The 27,669-nt window shown below is 31.5% G+C and overlaps 1 protein-coding gene across 1 annotated transcript; it reads left to right on the forward strand.

Annotated features, from left to right (window-relative positions):
• Nucleotides 1-10,296: 10,296 nt before the first annotated feature.
• LOC130936649 (uncharacterized) lies at nucleotides 10,297-11,288 on the forward strand. The gene has a single exon (XM_057866761.1). It carries the CDS (start codon nucleotides 10,501-10,503, stop codon nucleotides 11,014-11,016), a length of 516 nt encoding a protein of 171 aa, XP_057722744.1. The 5' UTR covers nucleotides 10,297-10,500; the 3' UTR covers nucleotides 11,017-11,288.
• The last annotated feature ends 16,381 nt before the right edge of the window (nucleotides 11,289-27,669 follow it).

A 27,669-nucleotide genomic window follows, 5' to 3' on the forward strand; every position in this document is an offset into this window, starting at 1 on the left:
CCCCCCCCCCCCCCAAAAAAAAAAAAAAACGACAAATGAAAAGAGTTGTATCTAAATCTGTTCCGCGTTGCGCTCACTTAAGAGAGGAAAGTAACTAAGGTTAATAGCAGCTTCCTAATTCCTAGGGTTGAAAGTTGAAACAACTCGATCAACTACCTTTCTTGAATGAAAATACTGCATGTCAAATTCAGGTTGGGCAGCTCCTACCTACTTTTTAATTTTGTTCGTTGTTCAGTCGTTTTCCTTAGTTTCTGGCAATGAAAACCACGTGATTGATGTTTACTTTTGCAAGTTTTAGCATGATAATCCTATATCTAGCTTGATGGAATTTCAAATTCGTAAAAAAGATTCAAGTGTTTCGTAAGAAATCAAAATTGCTGGTAAGGATTTTAGTTATTTTACTGTGAAACGAGATATTTTTCATTTCATGTGATTAGCGTCTATGCATTGCAAGTGGGTTCGGAAGAACAACACAAAATAAGATTTTAGGAGAATTTCGAGAGTTTGATCCAAGATATATATTTAGAAGATAAGATTTTTTTAGGAGGAGATTTAAATGACCATGTTAGAAGAGAAGTGACTGGGTATGAAAGTATTCACGGAGGTTATGGTTTTTGGGTGGTCAATAACAAGGGTAAAACTATTTTGAAAATTTTCTCAACCTTTGATCTCGTCATTGCAAATATGTATTTTAAAAAGAGAGACGTACATCTTATAACCTATAAGAATGCTATGACAAGTTCTTAAATCAACTTCTTGTTGAGAAGAGTCGACCAGAAATTTTGTATTAATTGTAAAATTATTTTGGGAGTGAGTTTAACAATACAACATAGGATACGTGTCTTGGATTTTTGCGTTGAGAAAAAATCGAGAAAAAGACATCATATGAATAACCCAAGAACGAGGTGGTGGCAGATAAAAGGTGAGGAACAAAGAAGCTTCCTAAGACAGGTAGAAGAAGAGGTAAAGTGGGATGGAAACGGAAGTGCGAAGGAGATGTGGAGAGAGATGGCAGAAGTTATTAAAAGAACATCAAAAGAAAGTTTTGGTAAATCTAGAGGGATAGGACCAAGAGACAAGGAGTCTTGGTGGTGAAATGTGAGTGTACAAGAAAAGATAAAGGCAAAAAGGGTGTGCTTTAAAGAGTGGTCTCTGTGCCGCAATGCAGATATTGGAAAAAAATATAAGGCGGCTAAGAAAGAAACAAAAGTGGCTGTAATCATATCTTCGATTAGGTTAAGTGCATAAAGGATAAAGACATGGAGGTGTTGGCTCAAGAGGAGAAGATCAATGAAAGGTGAAAGATCTACTTCTACGAGTTATTTAATGAATGATAGAAGACTCTTCCGAGTCTTGGTCGGTTATACACGAGGGAAGAAGATCAAAACTTCAACTACTATAGAAGGGTTTGAGACTTCGAAGTAAAAGAGGCCCTAAAGCGGATGAAAAAGGGTAGGGCAATAAAATCTGATAATATCCCGATTGAAGTTTGCAAGAGTCTTGGAGAGAAAGACATCATTTGGTTAACCAAACTTTTTAATGAGATTTTAAGGTCTAAGAAGATGCTAGATAAGTGGAGAAAGAGCACATTGGTACCTATCTACAAGAATAAAGGGGATATACAAAGTTGCGAAAACTATAGAGGGATCAAGCTCATGAGCCATACCATAAAGTTATGGAAAAGAGTGATAGAACAGAGGTTGAGACAAGAGACACAAGTAACTGAGAACCAATTTGATTTTATGCAGGGGCATATCCACCACTAAAGCGATATACCTGTTAAGAAGGATGATAGAGAGGTATCATGGTAACAAAGAGGATCTATATATGATGTTTATTGATTTTGAAAAAGCATACGATAGGATGACAAGGAAGGTCTTATGGAAGGTTTTAGAAAAGAAGAGAGTAATGATCGCATATATTTGTGCAATTAAAGACATATATGATGGAGTTACAACTAATGTGAACACTCAAGGTGGTGTGACAGAAGAATTTCTTACTGGTATAGGATTACATTAGGGATCATCATTAAGTCCTTATCTTTTCATATTAGTCTTGTAAGTACTCACAAAGTATATCCAAGAGCCTGTACCATGGTGCATGCTTTTTGCCGATGATATCGTCCTTATGGGAGAGTCAAGAGAAAACCTAAATAAGAAGCTTGAGTTATGGAGAGTAACTCTAAAAATATATGGTCTGCGCATAAGTCGTAGTAAGACGGAATATATGAAATGTAAGTTCGGCCTACTAAGGGAAAACCCTAATATAAAGGTGAAAATTGGAGATAACATCATACAAAAAGTTAAGAGTTTTAAGTATCCTAGATGCATCATATAGGATAATGGTGAGATTGAAAAGGATGTAAATTATAGGATCCAAGCAAGTTAGTCAAAATGGTGGAGTGCATTTGGTTTTATATGTGACAGAAAAGTGTCTTTAAAACTTAAAGGTAAATTCTATCGCACTACTATCAGACCGGCTATGTTTTATGGTACAGAGTGTTGAACGACCAAAGGGGAGCACGAACATAAATTAAGTGTGACAGAGATGAAGATGTTGAGATGGATGAGTGGTCATACGCGATTGGATAGCATAAGGAATAAAGATATAAGAGAGATGGTTGGAGTAACATCTATTGTGCTAACAATGGTAGAATCGCGTCTCAAGTGGTTCGGACATATGAGAAGAAGATCGAAAGAACACCCAGTCAGGAGGGTGGATGAGATAAAAGATGGATAAGGGGTAAAAAGTAGAGGAAGACCTAAGAAGACCATCCATGAAATGGTCAAATGAGATTTACATGTAAACGGTCTCTCTATAGATATGATACATGATAGAGTTTAATGGCATTGTTTGATTCATGTAACCGACTTCACCTAGTGGGACGAGACTTTGTTATTGTTGTTGTATAAATAAATTGTGTAAATATGCTTCTTTTTCTCCCTCCTTTAAGAAAAAAACAAAAATGATATTTGTAAATTAAAATCAGCCATTAAAATTCGTCATTAATATATTTTTATGTAAATATACGTGTGATTTAATTTATTTTTAATATATATTTGTATTTTAACATATATTTTATTATGACTGATTTTAGTATACATAGCATGGTAAATAAAAAAACTACCTTTATTATACGTAGTAAATTATACGTATTCATATGTTACTTAATTATATTTTATTTTGTTGTATGCTTTATTTATATGTAATCTTTCAGGTAATAGGCTAACTATTTATTATTCATAACATTCAAGAGTTTTACTAATAAAAATAAGAGTAAATGTATATTCAACCCTCTAACTATTTGTTCGATTTTTTTACTCCTAAAAAATCTAAAAACTCAAATCGGTTTCTATCTACTTTGATATATGTACGTTTCAGTTTCTGATTAGGAATCGGAAAGGACATTTACTCAAAATAGATAGAAACTGAAACGTACATATATCAAAGTAGATAGGAATCAATTAAGATTTTTAGGTTTCTTAAGAGATAAAAAGTTCATCAGACAAATAGATAGAGATCCGGCATTTACTCTAAAAATAATATATAAGAAATACATCTCTTTTTACGATTTATAATTGCATTTTTTTAATACATCTATAACAATGAAGTCTAGATCTATGATTTTATTTTATATAAATTTCTCACCACTGAATCATTTTTTTAATACATCTATAACAATGAAGTCTAGATCTATCGATTTTACTATTTATATAAGTGCAACAAGAACCATGTTTTATCATTGTAAAAAGTAAAAAATAAAAATTATTGCATAGTTAAAATACCATATAACTCATTTTACTATTCTTTATATAAATAATAAATTAAAAAAAGCAAGTTTCAATTTTTTGTACAAAGTAAAATAAAATAAAATACATGAATCAAATACAGAGATTATAAAATTTTATTAACAATCTCTTTGTACAAAATTATCATTTTTAAGACTATATATTAACAATTCAAAATCAATCTAGTACCATAAAACTTATTTTAGTGTCTATTTTATATAATTATCGACCTTCTATTCTTATAATTATTAACAATCTAAATAAAGTAGTACCATTAACTTACTTCATTATCTATTTTAAAGTAATTAAAAACATTCTATTTTTTAATTATTTTTTAGTTTTATTTATTATTTATTTTCAATCAATTATATTAATGTGTAAATAAATTAAATTATATACGATAATACTTGTACTAATCAACATAATTTTTTAATTTGGGATTATTTAGTATTTTTTTTTTGTAAAAAGTGATTATTAGAACAAAAAACAAAGATATTAGACCAAAAAACTTTTTAAAATACTAAAATATAAAGGAATAATATTAAAACACCTCAAACAAAAAATAGTGAAATATAAAATAATCGAAATAAACACAATAAAAATCTATCTAATATTAAAGTGCATTATCTTCAAATTCTTTCAATTTTTTTTTTTTGTCTAATTCTTCAATCCATTTTTTTATCTAAGTACAAGCCATTAGCTATTGTAATAAGCATATAAATTTATTGATTTTTCAACTAAGAAGAGTTGCACTCTTTTCGATGCCTTTTATTAAAATATTCGAGTGCAACACAAATTTAAGATAATATTTGAATAAAAAAACTAATATATTAGACTAAATAAAATAATCATTGAATAATTATATATATATTTTTTAAATTCTATAATTACAAGTTATGATAATAAACTTATTAATTCAAAGTAATTTATATTACTTTCTCTTATTTCAAGACAAATAACAAAATTTTTACTAAAAAAATGATATAATTTATATTTATTCTTTATGCATAAACACCATTATATATAATTATTCATGATTTATATAAAAAGGGAGATAAGCCAAAAAGATAAAAAAGATGTACAATAATTTTTATCGATGTTATTTTATCATTCAATCTTCAAATCAGAAATAAAATTAAGTACATAGAAAATATAATTTAAATATTGAAAAGACTCAATATGTGAAGAGTTATAATAAATTAACTTGTATGAGATAAAAAATTATAAAAATTTAAATAAATAAGAACAAAAAAAAGAAATAGAAGAGATAAGTACAACAATGAATAATAATGTTTTATAGTTTATAAAAAAAATCAAAGAATAAAAATAATGTATCATAGAAGAAAAAAAAGTATTACCTAATGGAAGAGCTATTAGTAAAAAAATGAAATTTTTTTAACATATATAATTTTTTTAAAATGGATAAATTATGAAATACAAAAATAAATAAAATAAAAAATAAAAAATTATATTTTTAAATAAATTAAAGAAATATTTATGATCATATAATTTATAGTAGGATATAATTATTAGACAATAAAATATAAAAAAATATTAATATAAATATTAGATTTAATATTAAAATAAAAAATAAATATAAACAAATGAATAAAATTTAAAATTTAAAGTCAAAATGTTTAAGGTTAAAGGAGGAAACGAAGAGAAATTTTTTATAAACAATGACTCAAACATTAGTGTGATAATAAATTAAATCAAATAATATATATTTGAATTAATTAAATTAAATAATTGATATAATAAATTAATTATGATTGTTTGACTCAATAAAATAAGTTAAACAAATAAAAAATATCTTATAATATATCATGTAAAAATTATAATATTTTTAAAATTCATTAATCAAAATGCACAAGACAAAAAAATTAATACAAATTAAAATAAAATTAATCCATTTATTTCAGTTAAATTAAATAATTAATATAATTGCTTATTTATAATTAATGTAATTAAATAAAATATTAAATAATTTAATATTTAACTCAATTAAATCAAATAAATAAATAAATAATGATAATATTTTTAAAAATCATTAATCAAAATACATCAGGTGAACAATTAATATAAATTAAAATAAAATAAATTTATTTATTCTATTTAAATAAAATAATTAATATAATTGATTAGTTATAGTTATGTGATCAAACAAAATATTAAATTATTTAATATTTATTTTAATTAAATCAAATAAATATTTAATTAATATATTTAAATAAATCAAACAAAATAAATTATAAAATACTTTTAAGAACATACCATGTCAGCGACACTATTAATGAAAGAAACCTAATTTTAATAATATATAATAGATGTTAAATTAATTTTGGCTTAAGAAAACAATTATTTATGGTATGCATAATAAATATTTAAAGTTTTGGAGAAACGATTGGTTCAATCTAATAGTACCAAAATATTAGATTTTTTATTTTAATAAATAAAATAAATATAATAATTATTAAAATAAATTATTTAAAAAATATTTATCGATTTAAATTTCTCAGTCTTATCTTGTTTACAGTGTAAACGAGATGACATTGCATGTATCTCGTTTACAGTGTAAACGAGATAAGACATGTCAGCTGCAACGTGTTTATTTCGTTTACACTGTAAATAAGATAAGCCCTGTACAAGTCTATAAATAGAAGTCGTTTACAGCGGCTATGGGGGGTCTCAGTTTGACGTAGTCAACCTCTTTCTCTCCTCTTTTGACCATTTCCTATCCTATTTTAGACTGATACGGTGATGGCGTGCCAGGCAGAAAATGACGGAAACATCAACAGGCTGAACGACACGTTGCATTACGCTGGAGCAGCCGACTTCGATGTTAGTTGCGTACTTTTTGTTTAATCTAAGTATGTCGCCATTGTTAGGGTAGTTTTGAAGTGACAAGAACGTAGTTAAACAGTTTAGTGATAGGTCTCTAGGAGAAACTCTGTTTTTCTTGTGTTAGATAGAAATATTTACTGTGTATCACGTTATGGTGATTTAATTACTAAAAAAAAAAAACAAAACGTAACAATTCAGTACTGTTCATAAATTTATGATCATCTGTTTATAAGGCTGAATTTTTTTTATTCTTCAGAGGCCTCGCCTTCTACTGCCTGACGAGTGAACCATACCCTTCCTCTACCCGACACCATCGTCCCGTATCTAGCTGAGGCCAGATTCGACGATACGGTGCTACTCAGGGACTTCACTTTTGATAATCTCCTGATTTCGGTACTCGATGAGCGATGGCGTCCGGAGACGCACACGTTTCATCTCCCGTGAGTGAGGTCACTATCACCTTGCAAGACGTGGCGTACTACCTAGGCCTGCGCGCACACGGTAATCTCGTAGGGGGTGCCTCCGTGACTTTGGTAGGTGGTACAGCACGGAGACGTGGGCTATGGTGGACCAGCTGCTTGGTGCCAGGCCTCCGGTGGCGGCACAGCAGGTTACGCAGAGGAAGGAGTCTTTTACGCTGAAACTCGTGTGGCTACAAGATCGTGTCTGCCAGATGTCCCCGACAGACGATCCGGAGACCCTCTGACAGTACGACAGGTACTATATTATGTTACTTATCGAAATAGGCGAAACCAGAAGATTCCGTTACCCATGGGTGCCAGCAACCTATACGCCACCCTTTCGATCTCTCTCACTTCTATACCACCGAGCTTGCTCAATATCAAACTCTTCAAATCCAACAACGTATTCACACGCTAAGTGTGAAACAATATCGGATCCTCACACTCAAATGTCACCCGTTGTTGTCATTTTTCATACGACAATTGGGATAAACAAGCACAACTATGTATGAACTATTATTGGCCATTGATGCCTTGTTTTCGTGAGAAATACGAGATAGAAAAAGGATAGAAAAAATTTGTAAAAAATACCAAATATTACACATCTTTTTATATCTATTGCCGTTGTCTTCTATATATCTCGTTTACATTGTAAACGAGATAAGACTGAAGAACTTAAATCAATAAATATTTTTTTTAAATTATTTATTTTGGTAATTATTATATTTATTTTATTTATTAAAATAAAAAATTCCCAAAATATTCCTAGAGAACTTAACAAACAAATTCAAGTTGGTGGATGTTACAATACTCCCTTAATGTTTGGAGTTTTAAAACTCCATATAATTTTAACAAAAAAAAAACACTATTAAAATTTAAAATTTAATTTACTTTACGTTGATTTAGGTTAACATTTAATGCATACTGATGAAATCAATAAACAATTAATACTATTTTTTTTGAAAAACTATGAACATATTAATTACAACTTATAAAATATATTTTTAATAAATAATAATTATAATTATTATAAGAAATTTAATATGCTCTATTAGTATATAAGTTATTTAATTAGTTAATAAAATCTAATTAATTAATAATTTTATATTTTATTTATTTTAATTATTTATTTAAAATTATAATTTATTTCATAAAGTTTATTTAATATACTATCTTTTTTTGTTCATTGAAAATAATGAATTTGTTCACTGATAAACTTATTCCTATTTCTATACAATTTGAATCGTATTCGTATATTTTTATTTTTTTTATTAATCTAATTTTCTTCACATATTTTAATTTTAAATTTTTAAAATTTTTTATTTAAAATTTAGATAGATATAATTTAAATTAATAATTTAATTTAATAAAAATAAATATATTCGTATTATTTTTAAATATCTCTAACTATATTTTCTAGGTAAGATTTATCAATCTTTTCAGATATTATGTATTTAGATATACACTCTAATATTATTAATTTGAAAGATTACATGTATCTATCTCTTTTGTTGAAATATTTAAAAATCATGTTTAATCGTTTTAAAAAAATAATACGAGAACATTTATTTAAAATAAGATGAATATATATTTATTTAAAATTTAAAAATTTTAAATAAATTTATTCATATTAATTTTAAAATAATATGAATATGTTTGTTTAAATAAAAAAAATTTAGAATAATAAGAGTATTATATCTTTTTAATTCTTTTAAATTTTTATTTTTATCATAATTTTATAATAATTTAATATCAATTTAAAAATAAAATAAATTTAAATTAAAACAAAAAATTTAACCCAAATAGAATTTAATGTTAATTCTTTTCTCTTTTCTTAATAATTAAATGATGATTCTTCTCTCTCTTCTTAGTTAAGGAGTACTAAAACTCCAAATACGTTAATTTTTGTTTAACTCTTTAAGAAGAGTTTTAATACTCCAAACCTTCTAGGAGTATTAAATCAGACGCCATTCAAGTGATAGCAATACATGAATAAATTCTGATGGATAAAAAATATATAATGTATTATCTAATATCCACAAGTTGTTTAATAAAGTGGATTCTATGCGTATTCTTTACTTTAAAATACAACTAAAAAAAATCCGTATAGTATAGGAAACCACAAACCTACATAAGTTCGTTTTGATTTACCAAAAGAAAGAAAAAAACAAGGACATAAAAAAGGTAAGTAGATATGAATACGAGTAATGTAGGTGATGGGTAAGGTCTAAGGTGGCAAATGAGTACAAGTATAAAGCCTAATAAATACTAATAGGTGACCTTCCCAACTACATTACTTTGCGATGGCTATCTGTCCTCAATTCCCTCTTTATTATGCCATAAATTTTCAACCGTAAAGCTGTTTAAACTTGCATCAACTAAATAAGTACAATGACAGTTGCTAAATAAGCAAATATCACTCCATCTTAAGGACTAGAAAAAAACAGTAATCCATTTGAGACTCTTCCTTTTTTTTCTTTCATAAAAAATGAGGCTTTATAAGCGATATTTGTAGGAGTTAATTCTTATAATGTCTGCAATAGAATTAGGAAAATATAGTGTGGAACTGTGGATGATATGTTTGTAGGCAAAATAAAAAGCTTGCATATTCATTTGCCAATTTCCAAACCTTCTTTCGGTACCCATTTCTTTAAGATTTTTTCTTTATTTTATGTTAAGACAATAATAAAATTTAAAATTCTAAATATTTTCTATTAATTGCCAATACAAACGTTTTAATTTAGTATCTCACGCGTACTACTCAACATTTTTATTTTATTATTTGGCTAAGTGGCTAACTATATATTACACATAATAAATTAGTTAATTAGGAATTTAATTTTAATACTAAAGAATTTTTTTTGTTAGAAAAAATAAAATCTTACCAATTTTGAATTTTATTAAATACATTTTAATATTACAGAATTTGAGATTATCTGATATTTTCTTAAATAGTAATAATAATAAATAATATAATTGCAACACTAATTTCGTTCCTTTTTAGGATTTATTTTCAACTTCCATTTACCGACATATTTATGAATTACAGTGAAATACAGATGATGAATTAGTAAAAAAAAAGATTTCTTAACAACATGGAATTCAAATTTAAAAGATTCATTGAACCCCAATGAAAACAATTTAAAAATATTTTACCTCCGAAAGTAGTTGAAGTTGATAGAATTTTAGAAACGGAAAGAAGTTGAGGTCATGATATTAGAGAAAGCAGAGAAGGGCTTTGTTGAATATAAGGGAAAGAAAAGGGGCAATTTCATAATCTCAAACCCTATATAAGAAGCCACACCTATCTATCTTTCTCCCCACACCAACATAGACTTATTATATAGAAGAAGCAGATCCAACTGAAATTAATTAAATCAAAATAGTTATCATCACAAAAGAAAAAGATGTCTCTGGTAACAGAAGAAATCAAAGCTAGGTCAGAGGTGTATCATGGAGACGAAATGTGTCAGGTGAAGTCGAAGGAGCTTCTAAAGGAGATAGAACTTCCCAACGGTCTGCTGCCATTGAAGGACATGGAGGAGTGCGGTTACGACAGAGGAACGGGGTTCGTGTGGCTGAAGCAAAAGAAACCATACACGCACAAGTTCGAGAAGATTGGGAAGCTTGTGTCGTACGCGGCGGAGGTGACGGCGCAGGTGGAGAAAGGGAAGATCAAGAAGCTGACCGGAGTGAAGACGAAGGAGATTTTGCTGTGGGTTTCGCTCAGTGACATCTACGTTGATGACCCTCCCACCGGCAAGATCACTTTCAAGACGCCTGCAGGGCTATTCAGGTCTTTTCCTGTCTCTGCCTTCGAGATTGAGGAAGAGAAAGACAAGTCCGACGATGTCAAGGCTTCCGCCGCCGCCGCCGCCACCACCACGCAGGTCGATGAAGCCGTTCAGGTCAAGGAGGTCTGAATCAATCAATCAATCAATCAACCAATCAACCAATCGTGTTGATTTGTTCTTGTTTACTTTTCTTTACTATCATCTCAGATTCCGTTCTGTGCTGTGTTGATTTGTTCTTGTTTACTTTTCTTTACTATCATCTCAAATTCCGTTCTGTGCTGTTTAGTTGTTCTACGCATATCATCATTTATGTTCTACTATTATTATTATTATTATTATTATTATTATTATTATTATTATTATTATTATTATTATTAATTATAAAATGTGATTAATTCCAATATCATCATCTTTTTTTTCGTTATCATCTAATTTGGTATCAAGGGACAATTCTGGTTTCAGAGGATTATTGACATTTTTTTATTTTTAATATTGGATTAACAATGGTGTTTTTCTAAGATGTAATTTAATGTGGTATTTTTCTAAAATGTGGGATGATTTAATGTACGAAGTACAAATCGGACCGTCCGATTTTTAAGAGTTACAGAAATCGGATCGTCCGATTTTTAGGTACACAAATCGGACCGTCTGATTTCTGTACTCGGACCGTCCGATTTGTGTTGAAAAAATTAAAAATATTTGGAGTACACAAATCGGAAAATTTGGAGTACACAAATCGGACCGATTTGTGTACTCCAAATATTTTTAATTTTTTCAACACAAATCGGTGGGTCCGATTTGTGTACTTCTATAATTTTAAAAAACACAAAATATCACCATGTTAAAATATAACATCTATTTTACTACTATATCAAAATTTTTTAGCCGATTATTGATTGATAATGAATAAATCGATTCGAATCTTATTCGCATTAAGATTTTAAGGGGTGACTGAGTGAGACTTAAGAGTATAGGGATAGGATGAGGTCTAACCTCTTTTCGGTTTGAAGTCTCGTTTCTTTCTTAAATTATCAAAAATTAAAACTTATTATACTGGCATGTAACTGACTGAAAGCAGGAGAAGGATAAGACAAAGAAATGGTTACCGCTTGTTATGATTATGTGTTTTTAATTTATAAAAATCAAAGATTTTTTTTAATTAAATTTGATAAAAAAATGTATTTATTTTAAAAATAAAAAGTTAGTGATCTATTTATTATTTTTTCAATAATTTAATTTATGTTTTATCAACATAATTTATGACATAAAATTATCAGTAGAAAGTAAGTAATAAGTATGTTTCATTATTCATTTATTGGCAACCCCATATTTTTTTTGACAAGAAAGAAGTGAACGAACAAATAACTTAACTTGACGAACTCTTTTATTCCCCTTATTTAAAAAATAATTATAAATATTTTAATTTTATTTACTTTTTTCTCTTTTATTTAACAATATTATTGAAAAATTAAATTAATATTATTATTAACCATTTTTTAAATGATATACTACATCAAATACAATTTTTAAATGAATACTTATTTAAGATCGGTTTAGTAATTATATTTATTTATATATTTTTTTAACTAAAAATAGAGATATTCAAATATGCAACATTTTGAATGAGTATTGAGAGATTATGTCATTTGAGTCATAATTCATTGACTTGTATTTATCTATGTTAATATTTGATTTTATTTACAATACTATAGTTTATGGCTTATGATCTGATTTATCTCTAATCATGTAATGAAATCCCATAAACCTAATTTTTAGTGAATGCATTGCGACGTCAAAGGTAATCATTGAGCACAAGAAGAGTATGGTGATATGAAGTGCTTTTTTAAAACGAAAAAAGAAACCAAAACAAGAAGTCACAGAAAGAACATGAACCCCATTCCGGAATTGTGGAAAATTAAAAAGGTGCTGACGAGAGACAAAACAAACCGACATTGCTGATCGGATTTGCGAAAGGGTCTACATTTAAAGTGCAATTCCACCTGGGAATTGGATCTATTAACAATGTTGTCTTGATTTTGAATTGTGATATTTGTTAACTTTCACACTAGAACACAATAACACACAATGTTTTCTTGTATAAAAAAAAAAAAAACTAACACCATAACACAATGTTAATATACCAAAAGCAAACCTTTTTTTTTCTCCAATCCATCGATTGGTTTGAGAGAGAATGCTAGGGCAGCAGAGGCCCAGCACAGATAGTTTATCTATCTGCTTCATACAACGCTGTATCCGGGTTCTAATCCCAGCTGTGGCTGGTTGTTGGTAGAACCCATGATATTTATGGTAGTATGTGTGAGTGTGTTGTGTGTATAAAATATGGGTGTAATGCCTAGGATTGAGGGCTGTTCAATCCAAATAAATAAAAACATTCTCATTCCATTTGGATACGAAAGATAATAGAAAAAATAAAACAATTATATGAGTTTTATCACAAATATTGTTTTTGAATCACAAACAAAAAATAGGAGAAAGTTTTTTTGTTTTTCTAGTAGTATCCTTAATTATACATTGTTATTATAAATGGTTCCAACCAGTCCTTCCGAGGTATATTTTGTTGATAACGAAAGTGTTCTTGGGTCTTTTGCTCTTTGGTGGTACTATAGATTCTTCGAAAATCTGACCTGTACATAAAACTTGTAAAAAGGACTATGACACTCAAATTAATATAAATTCTTAGAATATATATCTTAATTAAAACTACGAGTTTGGTAGTTTATGTGTAATTTTCATTTGCCTTCTACAATCCTGATCTTTTTTTCTTTATCGTTGTTTAATAATAACTGACTTGTATGTAGGGGTAGAAAAAGATCAAGCGGCCTGCTAGGGGTCTGTAGTCTGGTCTGTGTTTGGCCTGGCCTGATCTGGTCTGTTATAAAATAGGTATAGGTTCAGACTCTTTTAAAAGCCTTAATACATTAATAGGTTAGGCCCAAACTTACTAATTAGCCTTATAGGCTTGTCAGACCTACCTGTTCTTGTTAAAATATAATTAAATATATAAATAATTATTTATTATTAATAAAATTATGAGATATTTTAAATTTATTATATTTTATTATAAATATTTTTGTATATTTTAAATATGTTAAAAGTTTAAATTTTTTATAAATATTAAATATATGACATATTACATATAACTATTTTTATTAAAAAATAATTTTTTAAATAATATTTATATTTTTGTAAAAAAATTATCAGATCTTTTAACAGGCTTCCGGCCAGGCCAGGCTGAATAACAGGCCAAGCCTAATACTTTATAAAGAGCCTATAACAGCCTGGCCAGACTCAAATTAATCAACTATATGACAGGCCAGGCCTATTAAAAGCAAAGTTTGATCTAGTCTGACCTGTATCCACCCCTACTTGTATGTGCTTTGGCCAAGTTTCATGTATGAGCTATTGATGTGCTAAATGATTACTTGATGATATCAGGTTTAAATATCTGAAAATCGGTTTCGAAGCATGACATCGTGTATCCGAGTTATTCGGATACGGATCACAAGCCCAAACTTGACTTGTGTATTTATACGGTGTAAACAAGTTGAGCTTTGCCTAGATGATAGTACGATTATATATCTCAGTATTTGAAGTATCCTATATTCCTATTAGCCCCAAGCACAACACAGTTGTTTCGTTAATACAAACAAGCTTGGAGATTTTCTTTAGATATATATTAGGTTTAATTATTTGATAGGTTTCTATAATTGTATTAAATTTTTAATTAGGTCCATATATTAATATATTTTTTTCTTTTCAATTAAATTCTTATATCATATTATTTTTTTTAATTTAGTTCCTATTAACGTTAAACATCTAAAAAACGTTAGTAAAATTGTGAATTTACTTTTTTACCTATATCCCCCACTATCATTGCTTGCTTCCCATCACTTTCCCTACTCAACTCTTCTTCCATCACAATTTCATTCCCAATTTCATCTCCTATAACCTCATCATCATCAAGCATTCTCCCTGCCGAATTTTTCTCTTCTATTTCTTTATCATCTTTCTTAGAAATATTAAGTCGAGCATCTGGTAAACAAACGTGAGTCATCATCCTTCACAATCCTTGTTCATAACCATCATTTGATGATATCACACATCTATTCTTAATATATAAAAGTAGATACATAAGCATGCACCACATTATTTTTGAGACATTTATTTTCTCCTACTAATGCCATGTCAGCAATATTGCTTACTTGACACAATTTTAGAATCAACCACTCAATTCTTGACAAATCAACTATTATTTCCAAATCAGCAAAAAAATAAAATATATAAATAAAAAACTAAAAAATAGAATCCAATGAATTGTAACCTCCAAATATATTGAATTCATATTCCTATATTTATTATATCTTACCGTTATAAACAATACAATAAATTTATAATCGTAACAATTAATTTATAAATTAAAAGTTTAAAAAATGAAAATTATATTTTATTATTATAATTATATTTATTATAATCATTTTAGTTTTTGCCAATGAGTTACACCTCAAATGGCGTAGTCTCCCATATTGGTCGCGAGTTGGAGTCTCTGTATCTTTGGTAAAAAAATAATCATTTTAATTTTTAGAAGTAACACTAGGTACAAAGAACTATTATTATAGTTTTTACTTATTATTAAAAACAAATTCTATTTTATTTTACCAATATAAATTTTGAAAAGAATATTTGAAAACTAAAAAAAACAAATTTATTAAAAGAGTATCAAAACGAAACCAAAAAATATATGATATTAGACATACATTTTTATATTAGATACAAATAAAAAACTAAAAAATATAATCCAATAAATTTGTAACCTCCAAATATATTGAATTCATATTCCTATATTTATTATATCTTACCGTTATAAATAATACAATAAATTTATAACCGCAACAATTAATTTATTAATTTTTATAAATAACTCACTAAAGGTAATAAACGTCCATATTACAAATGTCATAATAATATTATTAATCATAATAAATTTTACGTTATAAGTATTTAAATTCCATACCATTTAAACTACATATATAAGTCTCTTATTACTATTCCTTCACATAACATCAAATTTAGCACAAAAAAATTTATTTTCGAACTGCAATGAGAATCTGATGATCAGGTATGACAAAAAAAAAATCACAACATGCATCACACATTCATACTTACTCAAATATCATATACCTAATGATAACATAAATTGAATATTGGAATAAGAAAAGATCATCACAATTTTAGCAACTATAAACGAAATTGATGACAAATTAGGATGGAACTATGTTAAATGTAAAAAGTGTTAGAAGAAAGCATATAAAAAAAAGAAACAACTACATTTGTGGCACATGTAATCAAACACCACAATATCCAACAATAAGGTAACTCTATATACTTTTCATAATTTCATCTATCAAATTATTAGTTGCTAGCCCAATACTTATTTTAGGTTCAGAATTCAATTAAAAGTTTTAGATCAAAGTGTTACAATAACTTTTGTACTATTTGATGGCGACGCAAAAAACTTATTGGGCACAACTGCTTCAAATCTAATGACATTTCAGAAAAATAATGACATTGAAGCACCATCCCATCAAGAGATTAAGGAGAAAGAAAACCATACAAATTCAAGACACATCTTCTAAAGAAGAACATACATACAAAGATGGAACCAAATAACACAATAGAAAGTGCGTCAAACTTAACAATTCATAAAGAACATGTCTTCACAAGAATCTACGACAAAAAGAAGAAAACACCAACTCTAACAACCAACAAAAAAAGGAGAACGAGCGCCACATAAGATGACTAAGTCCATCAACTAAAACAAATGCAAAATCAAACCACCAAATAAAAATGTCACTTTGTACAACTCCAACATCCAAATCTTTTGTACTACAAATTATTTAAAATAAAACACCTTTTAAATTTAGCTTCAATTTACACATTTAATTTATTTCTACAAAACATGACAATTTTTAATATTATTATTGTTCCTACCCTGACCCAACGGTATGACCCAGGTCCAAATACACCAAAAGGCCCAATCCAAAGATTGGCCTTCGTTATTCACCGACCTCTTCAAAAGAGGTCGGACTCAACACAGACTTCTTTCCAAAGAAGTCGGGCTCAAGAGATAGCTGGCAGATAACACTTATTCAAATAAGTAACTGCCCCTAAAATCTCTCTAACCACTTCTAGAAGCCATATCCCAACAATCCCTAGATAAAAGGGACGGTTATCCACCTAAAAAGGTGGCACTACTCCAACGGTGGTTATTGGATCACCACTATAAATACCCTGACACCCCTCAGGTATCTCTAAGTTCCAATACATTCTAAACCTGCTTAACCCCATGCTGACTTAGGCATCGGAGTGTCTTTGCAGGTACCACCCCCCATCTCTTGGAACACACAACTCGGAGGCGACTCCCAGGCGTAAACCAAGTCGGAGACCACACTCCTCCAGCGCTTGGGCCTCAAACAAGTCCAACCACCGTCCGGTTCTAGGTAAGCCCCGGAACATTGGCGCCGTTGCCGGGGACCTGGAGCTCAACTCTTGATAATGGCGGATGATCAATAACATAGTCAGACAACCACTCGACATGAATAAGATGAAAGCATGTTAAAAAGAAGCTGGAATACAGTTTCTATGGATACCAGAAATCCCGTAAAAACTTCTCCCAGTGGGCAGAGATATCAAATAGGGATGATGATTCTACTTCTACAGTTAAATTGGATTAAAAGAGAAGAAAGCACCGTCCCAAGGCCATTGTAGAAAGCAAACCAAGACGAACTCGAAAGCCAATTGAATAAAAGAATTTTCAATTCAAAAAATTCAATTGGCAAAAGAAGTTACGTGAAAAAAAAAAAGACGAACTCGAAAGCCAATTGAATAAAAGAATTTTCAATTCAGAAAATTCAATTGGCAAAAGAAGTTACGTGAAAAAAAAAAGACGAACTCGAAAGCCAATTGAATAAAAGAATTTTCAATTCAGAAAATTCAATTAGCAAAAGAAATTACTTGAAAAAAAAATGAACTCTAAAGCCAATTGAATAAAAGAATTTTCAATTCAGAAAATTCAATTGGCAAAAAAAAAAAAAGTTTCGTGAAGAAAAAAAAAAGAGGAAAAGGGAACGTGACTAATCCCAACCTCTTCGTGATATAGGATGGACAATGACATCTGTGCCAACTTACAATCTCGGAAAAATCCATGATACCAACTCAGGAAATGGAACAGTTGCATGTTCCAAATACACAGCATCAGCCAATTTGAACGCAACCCAATCCGACAACAGAGTGATGAACCCAGTTTTTTCTTCAGTGGATTCACCTGTCAATTACAACAGTGAATAACACAAAGAATTCTCATGGTACATCTTTCGTTGGTTGCTCACAAATTACATCACTGCCAATGAATATGGAAAGAAATATTCCTGTGGTAGAATTTGATGTTGTTTGCACACCAATAAAGATGGATGTCTTCCAGGAAGAAAACTGGAATCCGATCCAAAGAAAAAGAAAGTCGGGGCGACAAAGGCCCAGTCTTCATTGGAGGGAATGATGGTCAGACTTTTCTTCAAAGGTCGGATGAGCCGGGAGCTCACAAAGAAAATCCGACCTCTTTTAGAGAGCTCACGAATAAAAGTCCGACCTCTTTTAAAGGTCAAACTTTACAATAAGGTCGGATGAGTTGGGAGCTCACCAAAGAAAATCCGACCTCTTTTAGAGAGCTCACGAATAAAAGTCCGACCATCATTCAAAGGTCAGACTTTACAATAAGGTCGGATGAGTTGGGAGCTCACCAAAGAAAATCCGACCTCTTTTAGAGCTCATGAAGAAAAGTCCGACCTCTTTTAAAGGTTAGACTTTACAACAAGGTCGGATGAGCTGGGAGCTCACAAAGAAAATCCGACCTCTTTTAGATCCCACGAAGAAAGTCCGACCTCTTTTAAAGGTTAGACTCTACAATGAGGTCTAAAACCTCATTGCTCAGAAGAATCCGACCTCTTTAGATCCGACAAGAAAGAAATCCGACCTCGTTTTGGAGTCTGTAAAAAATTCGACCTCTTTCACGATCAACTCTACAATGAGGTCAAAAACCTCGAAGGATATCAGAAAGATATTCTGACTTCTTTTAAAGATCAGAGTCTACAATGAGGTCGAAAACCTCCAAGCTTAGAAAGAAAGTCCGACCTCTTTCCAAGCTTAGAAAGAAAAATCCGACCTCTTCTAAAGATCCAAGCTTATGAAGATAATTTGACCTCCTCTGAGGATTCAAGTCTACAAATAAAAATTCGACTTCCTTTAAAGAGCTTACAAAGAAAAGTCCGACTTCTTTCTTGAGGTACAACTTCGAGAACCAGATCCCAAGCATAAATGGCCATGAGAAGGTCATACGAAGAAATTTCTCAACTGACAACCTCGTCTTGATCCAAAATGACATCGGACCAAAAGCGGACGAAGAAAAGCCAACACCAAAATGAAAAGATCCAACAAAGTCACTTAAGACTTGAAAAAGAACTACTACAACATACTCAACTTATTCGAAAACAATCTACCTAGATTGTGCCATGTTTACAACAAAAGGGATACTACAGCTAGAAAGTGCACCTTACTCCTTAATGCACACTTTTTCTGACTTGAAGTGACGAGATCCAAAGTGGCGTAAGAAGTTATAAATGCAAATCGTGATCCGACCTCATTAAGCCACTTGTACTAAATTAAACTGGCAAGGGGCAAAGCCTAAAACGAATTGCACAAATAACTTAAGGACAACGTGATCATAATCAAACATCAACACGAAGAGGATGTAAACCCGACGTCACAACAATTTGTTTAAAACAAATTGAGAAAGGATGGCGATTTATAAGAATGCCTCCTCAAGCCAAGAGATAAGTATCCAACCTTACTAAGTTGACACAACAAGTATAAAACAAGTTATCCGACCTCCCAAAAAGAGAGTCCAAAATAACTTGTAAAAATCACATAGCAACAAATAGTAAGATTCAAGAATGGCATGACTGAATACTCGAGTCCGACTTTATGAAGCTCGACCACGAGTAGGGGCACTGGCTTATCATGAAAGCTAAGTCCAAAATTATTAAAAACTAAAGACAACATTCTACAATGATGCTAGAGCACGAAAGAAGAACGTGACCCCCTTCCAGAAACCTGAGAGCAAACTCAGATAAGGAAAGAGCTCTTGAGACAAAGGATGGCTACGAGATTCGCCGCAAAAGACCTCATCTTGATAAGAAAAAATATCAGGCTACTGAGCTCGGGCGAATGAAAGCTGACAACAAAAAGGATAGGACCCTACAAGATTACTGAGATCTTAGGAAATGGTTATTACAAGGTGACCGACTTAAACAGCACCGAGCTACCAAGGTCGTGGCATGCTTGAAACATGAAAAGGTACTATAGCTAAAAGCGAACTCTACTCCCTGATATACTCTTTTTCCAACTTCATGATTTTTTCCCAAAAATTAAAGGATTTTTTCTGAAGAAGGGTTTTTAACGAGGCATCATAGTAGAGACTAAGGGATCATAGATAGTGAAAAACCCTTAGTAGCAGTGAAAGTACCTTCGCAAATAAATAAAGATCTTTTATCTCTTATAAATTCCTTCTCGTTATTCTTTCTTTCTACGAAACGCGCCGACTTAAGCTCGACAAAGCGTGAAAATCCCATGAACCGACCTAGATGGTCGTCAGGATAAAACGACGAGGTACAAGTCGGTGTAAAGAGGTTATAAAAGTCGATCGTAATAAACTCGGAAATTATCTGACTTACAAGTCGGAAAAACCGAGAAAAAAGGAAACGCATCGCAAAAATAACCTAAATCATAAGAGCTCAATAAATCAAAAATTGAGTATAAGGAATACCAAAAAGAGATCAGGAAACCTATTGAAAGCACTAAGGCAAAAGGCTGTCCCGAGTTGTTAAGGAAAACTTAACTTAAAGAAAGGGACAGTCAGCCAAGAAAAAGGTTTTTCAAAACAAAGATCAAAAAGGTTTTTTCTAAGATTACTGAAATCTTAGAAAAGGGCTACTACAAAGTGTCTAATTTCGAGGGTGAAAAGCTACCCAGGTCGCAACACACCTCCAACATAAGGAGATAAAACAATTCCTTATGAAAATTGATTTTCTACAATTAACACACACCAATTGAAGCTCGATAAACCGCGAAAGTCACGGGCCGATCATATAGAAATCGCCTGGATGAAGCGACGAAGAACCAATTGGTGGAAAGAAGTTACGTATGCGAATTAGAAAGAAAACACTTCGAAACAGCTCGGGCCAAACGGGTTGAAAAAGTTGTGTTTAGAACAAGTCGCAAAAGTAACTTAACTAAATATGCCCCTTGAGGCATAAATACGATCTAACAACTCGATCCACACGGATAACAAATGGATCGTACAAAATCTCAAGCCCACAATCTCATCTCTACAAGTTCTAAAAATAAAACGACCTAGTCGTATAAAATGGAACACTTTCACAAAAACAAGTTGTTCCAAGAAAACTCGTTCTAGCATTCACAACAGCATAAGGATAACTTGGATTAAACGAGTTATGCCAGTCAACCATATTTTCAACGAAATTGTGTTAAGCACAAGTCGTGTCTATCTAAAAGCAAAGCTTTAAAAGTGATTTGTATCAAAATGAATCACTTCAAAAGACTCGTATAGAAACAAGTTAAAAAGGAAGGATTGTAAACGTTTTTGAACAAAATCGAAACGTAAAAACTATCCTCCAAAACAACTTGGATAAAACAAGTTGTATCATACACAAGGACGACAACCTTGTAAAAACTAGAAAGGGGAGGGAATAAGCATATAATCCCTTCACCTAAGGCGCCAATTTATGCTCGACAAAGCGCAAAAATCACGAGCTGGCCTTTTCAATGGTCGCTCGGATAAAGCGACGAGATATAAATTGGTATCCAATGGTTATAATACGGCTTGATGATTTAAAACAACTCAAGCCCATGAGTTGAACAAAATCGAGTAAAAAATAACCATATGATCTAAGTAATTTGTATCAAAATAAATTGCGCAAAACAACTTGATATATAACGAGTTGTGCTTCAAAAAAGTGACTTGTATAAAAAACAAGTCATCTAGAAAACTCAGAATGAATGAGTTCAACAAAAAAAAGGCTTCATTCGAAAATCCTTTCTGCTTGATTGCTCGAGTCCGACTTCATAAAGCTCGACCTCGAGCAGGGGCATAATGGATAAAGCAACGAAGTCTGATGGTTATAAAGATGATCTGATAGTTTAAAAGGACTCAAAATAAACAATTTGTACTTGAAACAAGTTGTGAAGTCCTAAAAAAACAGCTCAAATTTAAATGAGTTGTATGAAATTAGATCAAGAAATAGCCACGTTTTAATTAAACGATTTGAAATGAAACAAATCGTAAGACCTTAAAACTACTCGCATCGAACGAGCTAGATGAGGTTATACTAAAAAATAATTACGAGTTTTGAAATAAACGATTTGTGTCAAAACAAGTCGTAAGAAATCAGAATAAGTTTCAGAAAGGCGATTTGTATTAAAACAAGTCATGCATCCTCAAAACAGCTCGAACTGAACGAGTTGTACAAAATTAGGATAAGAAATATTTTCTGGTTAAGCACGATGTGCTAAAACCAGTCATACAAAGCCTACAAGCCTTAAATAACTCAGAAAGAACGAGTTGTACCAATCAGTCTTAGAAAAAAGACTTGGCCAAAAACAAGTCGTTTAAAGAGGGAAAAGTATTTATAGCACGCCAGGGGCATAAGGGTAAATTGACGCGATCATTAAATAAACGCGCTGTCACCAATGTAACTGCTCCCACGTGTAAATGCGAAAACCCCAACAGACGCGACGTTTGATTAGACTTGGCGGTTAAGAAATTTAAAATCACGTCAGTTTTTAAAGTCACGTCAGCTACAGACCAAGTTCAATACTCGAATCCAACTCATAAGCAAAAGAGATTGGACTCGAGTAGGGGCACTGTTCCTACCCTGACCCAACGGTATGACCCAGGTCCAAATACACCAAAAGGCCCAATCCAAAGATTGGCCTTCGTTATTCACCAACATCTTCAAAAGAGGTCGGACTCAACACAGACTTCTTTCCAAAGAAGTCGGGCTCAAGAGATAGCTGGCAGATAACACTTATTCAAATAAGTAACTGCCCCTAAAATCTCTCTAACCACTTCTAGAAGCCATATCCCAACAATCCCTAGATAAAAGGGACGGTTATCCACCTAAAAAGGTGGCACTACTCCAACGGTGGTTATTGGATCACCACTATAAATACCCTGACACCCCTCAGGTATCTCTAAGTTCCAATACATTCTAAACCTGCTTAACCCCATGCTGACTTAGGCATCGGAGTGTCTTTGCAGGTACCACCCCCCATCTCTTGGAACACACAACTCGGAGGCGGCTCCCAAGCGTAAACCAAGTCGGAGACCACACTCCTCCAGCGCTTGGGCCTCAAACAAGTCCAACCACCGTCCGATTCTAGGTAAGCCCCGGAACAATTATATACTCTCCAAATTGGTCCTCATCTTCATCAAGAAGCATAGGATATTTATGATGATAAGAAATAGGGAACAACTTACTCATCAGTATCTGTGTACAAACACGGCTTGCCAAAAAGAATGCATAGTTGGAAGGTTGAGGTGCCGTCAGGCTTCAGCCTTGCAACGTAGCAATGGCCTCCCCTTCCCCACATTCTTGTTCCTTCCTTTTCTTTCTTTATTTTCTTCTGTATTTGTTGATGAAAAAGTCTAGGAGACCAGTACTCCTCCTCAAGATATTTGAGTTTGTTAGTCTAAAAACGGCTTTCGACTAAAAAGATAACTTACCAATTTATAATAGCTTATTTAAGAACTTAAGATGATTGATAATTGATGCAATGAATATAAAATAAAAAAGGATAATTTCTTATGTGCTTTCCATGCCAGTCGTGACCATAGTGGCGGCTACATGGTCAATGATATAGACAAGAAGTTGAAGTTCCACTTGTATTTTTAACTATCTTTCACATTCGTTGTTACATTCATCATTCATCAATGATTCTAATCAACCCTCCCTCGCTATATATACCCTTGTAGTAATCTTTCAAGATATGATTAACTTATGCAACCATCAGATCATCCCAATAGGGGAATGTTCACTCACAAGTATCATCCACCTTACCTTCTACTATGAGTCTATGAAAAATATGCATGTAGTTTTGTATCATTAACAAAATATTGTGGATTCAGACTTAACAGAAAAATTATTGAGATGTAATAATTACTACCGTGCGATTACTTTGGGGGAATCAAAACCATTTAATTGAATAGTAGTTGAAATTTTTTTTTTGATCTAATGGTTGGTAAGTAAGATTGGTAGAGATCATGTGATAGTGATTTTGTTGGTCCTTTATTAACTTTTCTGTCTGCGTGTTGGGAGTAGTCTTTGTGCACTATTTCAACAAGTTTAGCCAAAATAGGAAATGACTTCAAAAGGTTAGTAACTTTCACTTTTTTACTGTTTGAATTTTCTTCCTCCTGTTGATGGCTGAAAACAAGGTTGTAGAGGTAAAGGATGACTTATATGAAAGAGTGCATGCAGATGTGAAATGTCATGCTTCCTTTTTTCAGAATGCAAAAACGGTTTTTGAACTTGGCATTGTTAACTGGGTTAAGAGTAGTGATTTGGTTGCTGTGGAGTTCCTCCCCTATAATGACGAGGAGAGGGTGTGCAAGAAGAGGGGTGATTAGGCTTATTTTTACTTTTATAGTTGCATGTTAATAGAGCTGAATGTTAGGTTTTCTTTTTCGGATTTTGAGTGTAAAGTATTGACATAGTTGAATTATGCTCCGGTACAGTTACATCCTAACACATGGGCTTTTCTTCGAGCCTATGAGTGTTTGATGGAGTTTTTGGAAATTCCTCCTTCACTGAATTTGTTTTTTTCTTTCTTTCAATTGAAAGGAGTTCGGAGGGATCTCTAGGTAAACCTTAGCAGTTATCTAGGCCAGTTGCTTTTTGTATTGTATAAGTCTTCTTTTAAGAACTTTAAAAAAATGTTCGTGAAAGTCTATTCTTCGAAAACAGAGTATCCTTTTTTCTTGGATGATGAAGTAGGCGAGAAGTTTTCTCTGTATTGGTGTCTGGAACCAATGTAAATTTTAGATGTTATGATGAGAAGTAATGAAGAGAATTTGATCCTAGATTTCCTAATAGATTATTTCTCAGCGGAAAAGTTATTATCAATTTCTGACATGTTGAAAGTGGAGACTAATAAGGAAGCTTTAAAGGAGTCTATAGGTAAATACTAGTATGGGGAGTTTTAGTTTCTGTGAGGATGCTATTTTAATATATGTCGGTTGTGTGTTACAGGTGGGAAGGTTCCGAACTTGTCCTCTGGTCGGTTGAAGTCTTTTCTAGACCAGAAAAAGAAGAATGAAAGGGATATTTCTACCATCAGAGTAGACAGGGATATTGGCATAGATGATGTAGAATCTAGTGCTCGCCCTCACAAAATAAAGAGGAAAAAAGCTTGATTCAGAAAAGTCTATCGAAGTTCTTTTTACGACTGACGTACAGATGGGTTCAAGTGGTGGGAAAGAGGTTAGAAAACCGATACGACTTCAAGGTTTTATTAGTGGTGTAGATGCCCAATCTGTTTGGGGTGACCATTTTCCTTTCATGGAATTAGCTACAAGGTCACTCAATATCTAGATGATGTACGGTTTTTTAAGGATGTAGGAAAAGAGGTTATGAGACAGTATATGCAGGTAAGAAGGAAAGGTACTTATATGTTTGATGTTTCCAGTTGTTATGTTGTTGTGCTCTTTTTAGGTGATTGGCACGAGGATGCTTTGTATAGGTCGGACAAGGAAACTACTGGGGGCCAAAGAGAGAAAAGAGTTAGAGAAGATACCAAATTTAGAGAGGTCGTTGAAAGAAATAGATGTGGTTATTGTTGATGTGACAACAAAAATGAAGAGCAAAGCAGAGGAAGTGCTAAGGTTGCAGGGTCAAATCTGCGATTTGCAGAGTCAAATATAGGAAGCTGATAACGAGAAAGGGAAGATGACGTTGAGGATCCATGAGCTTGAATATGAAGTGTTAGAGATGTTCTCGGCTGGATTTGATCGTGCTGTAAGTCAAGTTGTTGCCTTATCCTCCGATTTTGAGGTCGACAATCTTGATGTTACTAAGATTGTAGTGAATGGCAAGCTCATAGATGATGAGGCCAGGGGGAAGCTGAAGATGAAAGAATGAAAGCGTGGCAGCTGTTGATAAGAATAATTGACTCATTTACTTATGTGTTTGTGACTATGTTATTGCTAGTATGAAAACTTTTTGTTTTGTATAGTTTGATGGATTTGTCGGACGAACAATGCATGCACTTGTCTGTGTGTTTTGAATTTTTATGATTGGTAATTTGTTTTACCTATCTATTGCTAGCTTCCAACGTTTGTATGTTGGTTATGTAGAGATAGAAAAGAATACTGAATGTTATTTGGGTTTTAGTAGATCTTCGAATGTAGAAGGTGCAAAGTGATCGATGTCGTTAAAACCTCCCCGAATAAAATCCGAAATAAAAAAAATCTTAGTGATAGAAAAAAAATTCCTCTCGCCTCTGACTTTTATAGATAGCTAACTGTAGTATAAACGTAATGATGATACATTCCAAGTATTTGGTAGCTTGGTCCCTGTCATAATTTGCAAAGAATATGCTCCTCGTCCGTGTACTTTTGACATTTTGAAAGGTCCGTCCCATGTTACAAGAAGCTTTTCTTGCCCTGGTGGTTTTTGCATGTCTTCTAGTTTGTGTAGGCTGAGGTCTCCTTGTTGTAATGCTCCTAGAAGTGCCTTCTTGTTGTACTTTCGACGTATGTTAACCTACATAGGTTGTTGCCTGAGTTTAGCCGAGTCTCGTTCCTCATCTAGTGTAAATTATGGATATTGTATCCAATCCAACCTAATAAATTTAGTATAAATTAGATTGAAATTTTGACAATATTAAATTCGATTGGTGTGCAATTTTAAAGTAACTGAATAAAATGTAAGATTACATACGTTAAATTGTGTGAATTAATTTTTATGCTTGAACATTGTATAACATTTTATAATCATTATTTTTTTTAGATAATTAATCATTCATACTGTAAAAGAAGTTATTTTTACTAATATAATATTATGTAATTAAATTACATCGACAATTCATTAAAATTAAATTCTAAGTTTTGTTGATATTTAAACTAGAAATAGTTGTCATTTTTTATTATATTGATATAAATCAAATTGAAATTTTGAGTATTTAGATTTGATTGGTATGCAATTTTAAGATAACTGAATGAAATATAAAAGTACATATATTAAATGGTGTGAATTTAATTTTCATGTTTAAATATTGTATAACATTTTATAATCATTATTTTTTCAGATAATGATCATTCATACTACTAATATAAAAGAAATTATTTTTACTAATATAATATTATATAATTAAATTAGAGAGACAATCCATTAAAATTAAATTCTAAGTTTTGTCTAAACTAGAAATAGTTGTCATTTTTAATGGAAATGACGACATGTTTATATTTTGTTTGAAGCTGTCAAATACGATATGCGGAGATTATACGTACTCGTAGGAGTTAGTTTAATTTCTATGGAAGCGAGCTCCAATGCACGTGTCCAGGAACATGCTATCTCTCTCCATCAATACCAATACCAACACCAACGTATGCATGCTCTGATCTTCGTCTTCATT

Source organism: Arachis stenosperma, chromosome 6 (assembly GCF_014773155.1).
Source record: "Arachis stenosperma cultivar V10309 chromosome 6, arast.V10309.gnm1.PFL2, whole genome shotgun sequence".
NCBI classification, from domain to species: Eukaryota; Viridiplantae; Streptophyta; class Magnoliopsida; order Fabales; family Fabaceae; genus Arachis; species Arachis stenosperma.

Coding starts and splice junctions, on each gene's coding strand:
- LOC130936649 (XM_057866761.1), top strand. CDS start 10,501: ATGTCTCTGGTAACAGAAGAAATCAAAGCTAGGTCAGAGGTGTATCAT.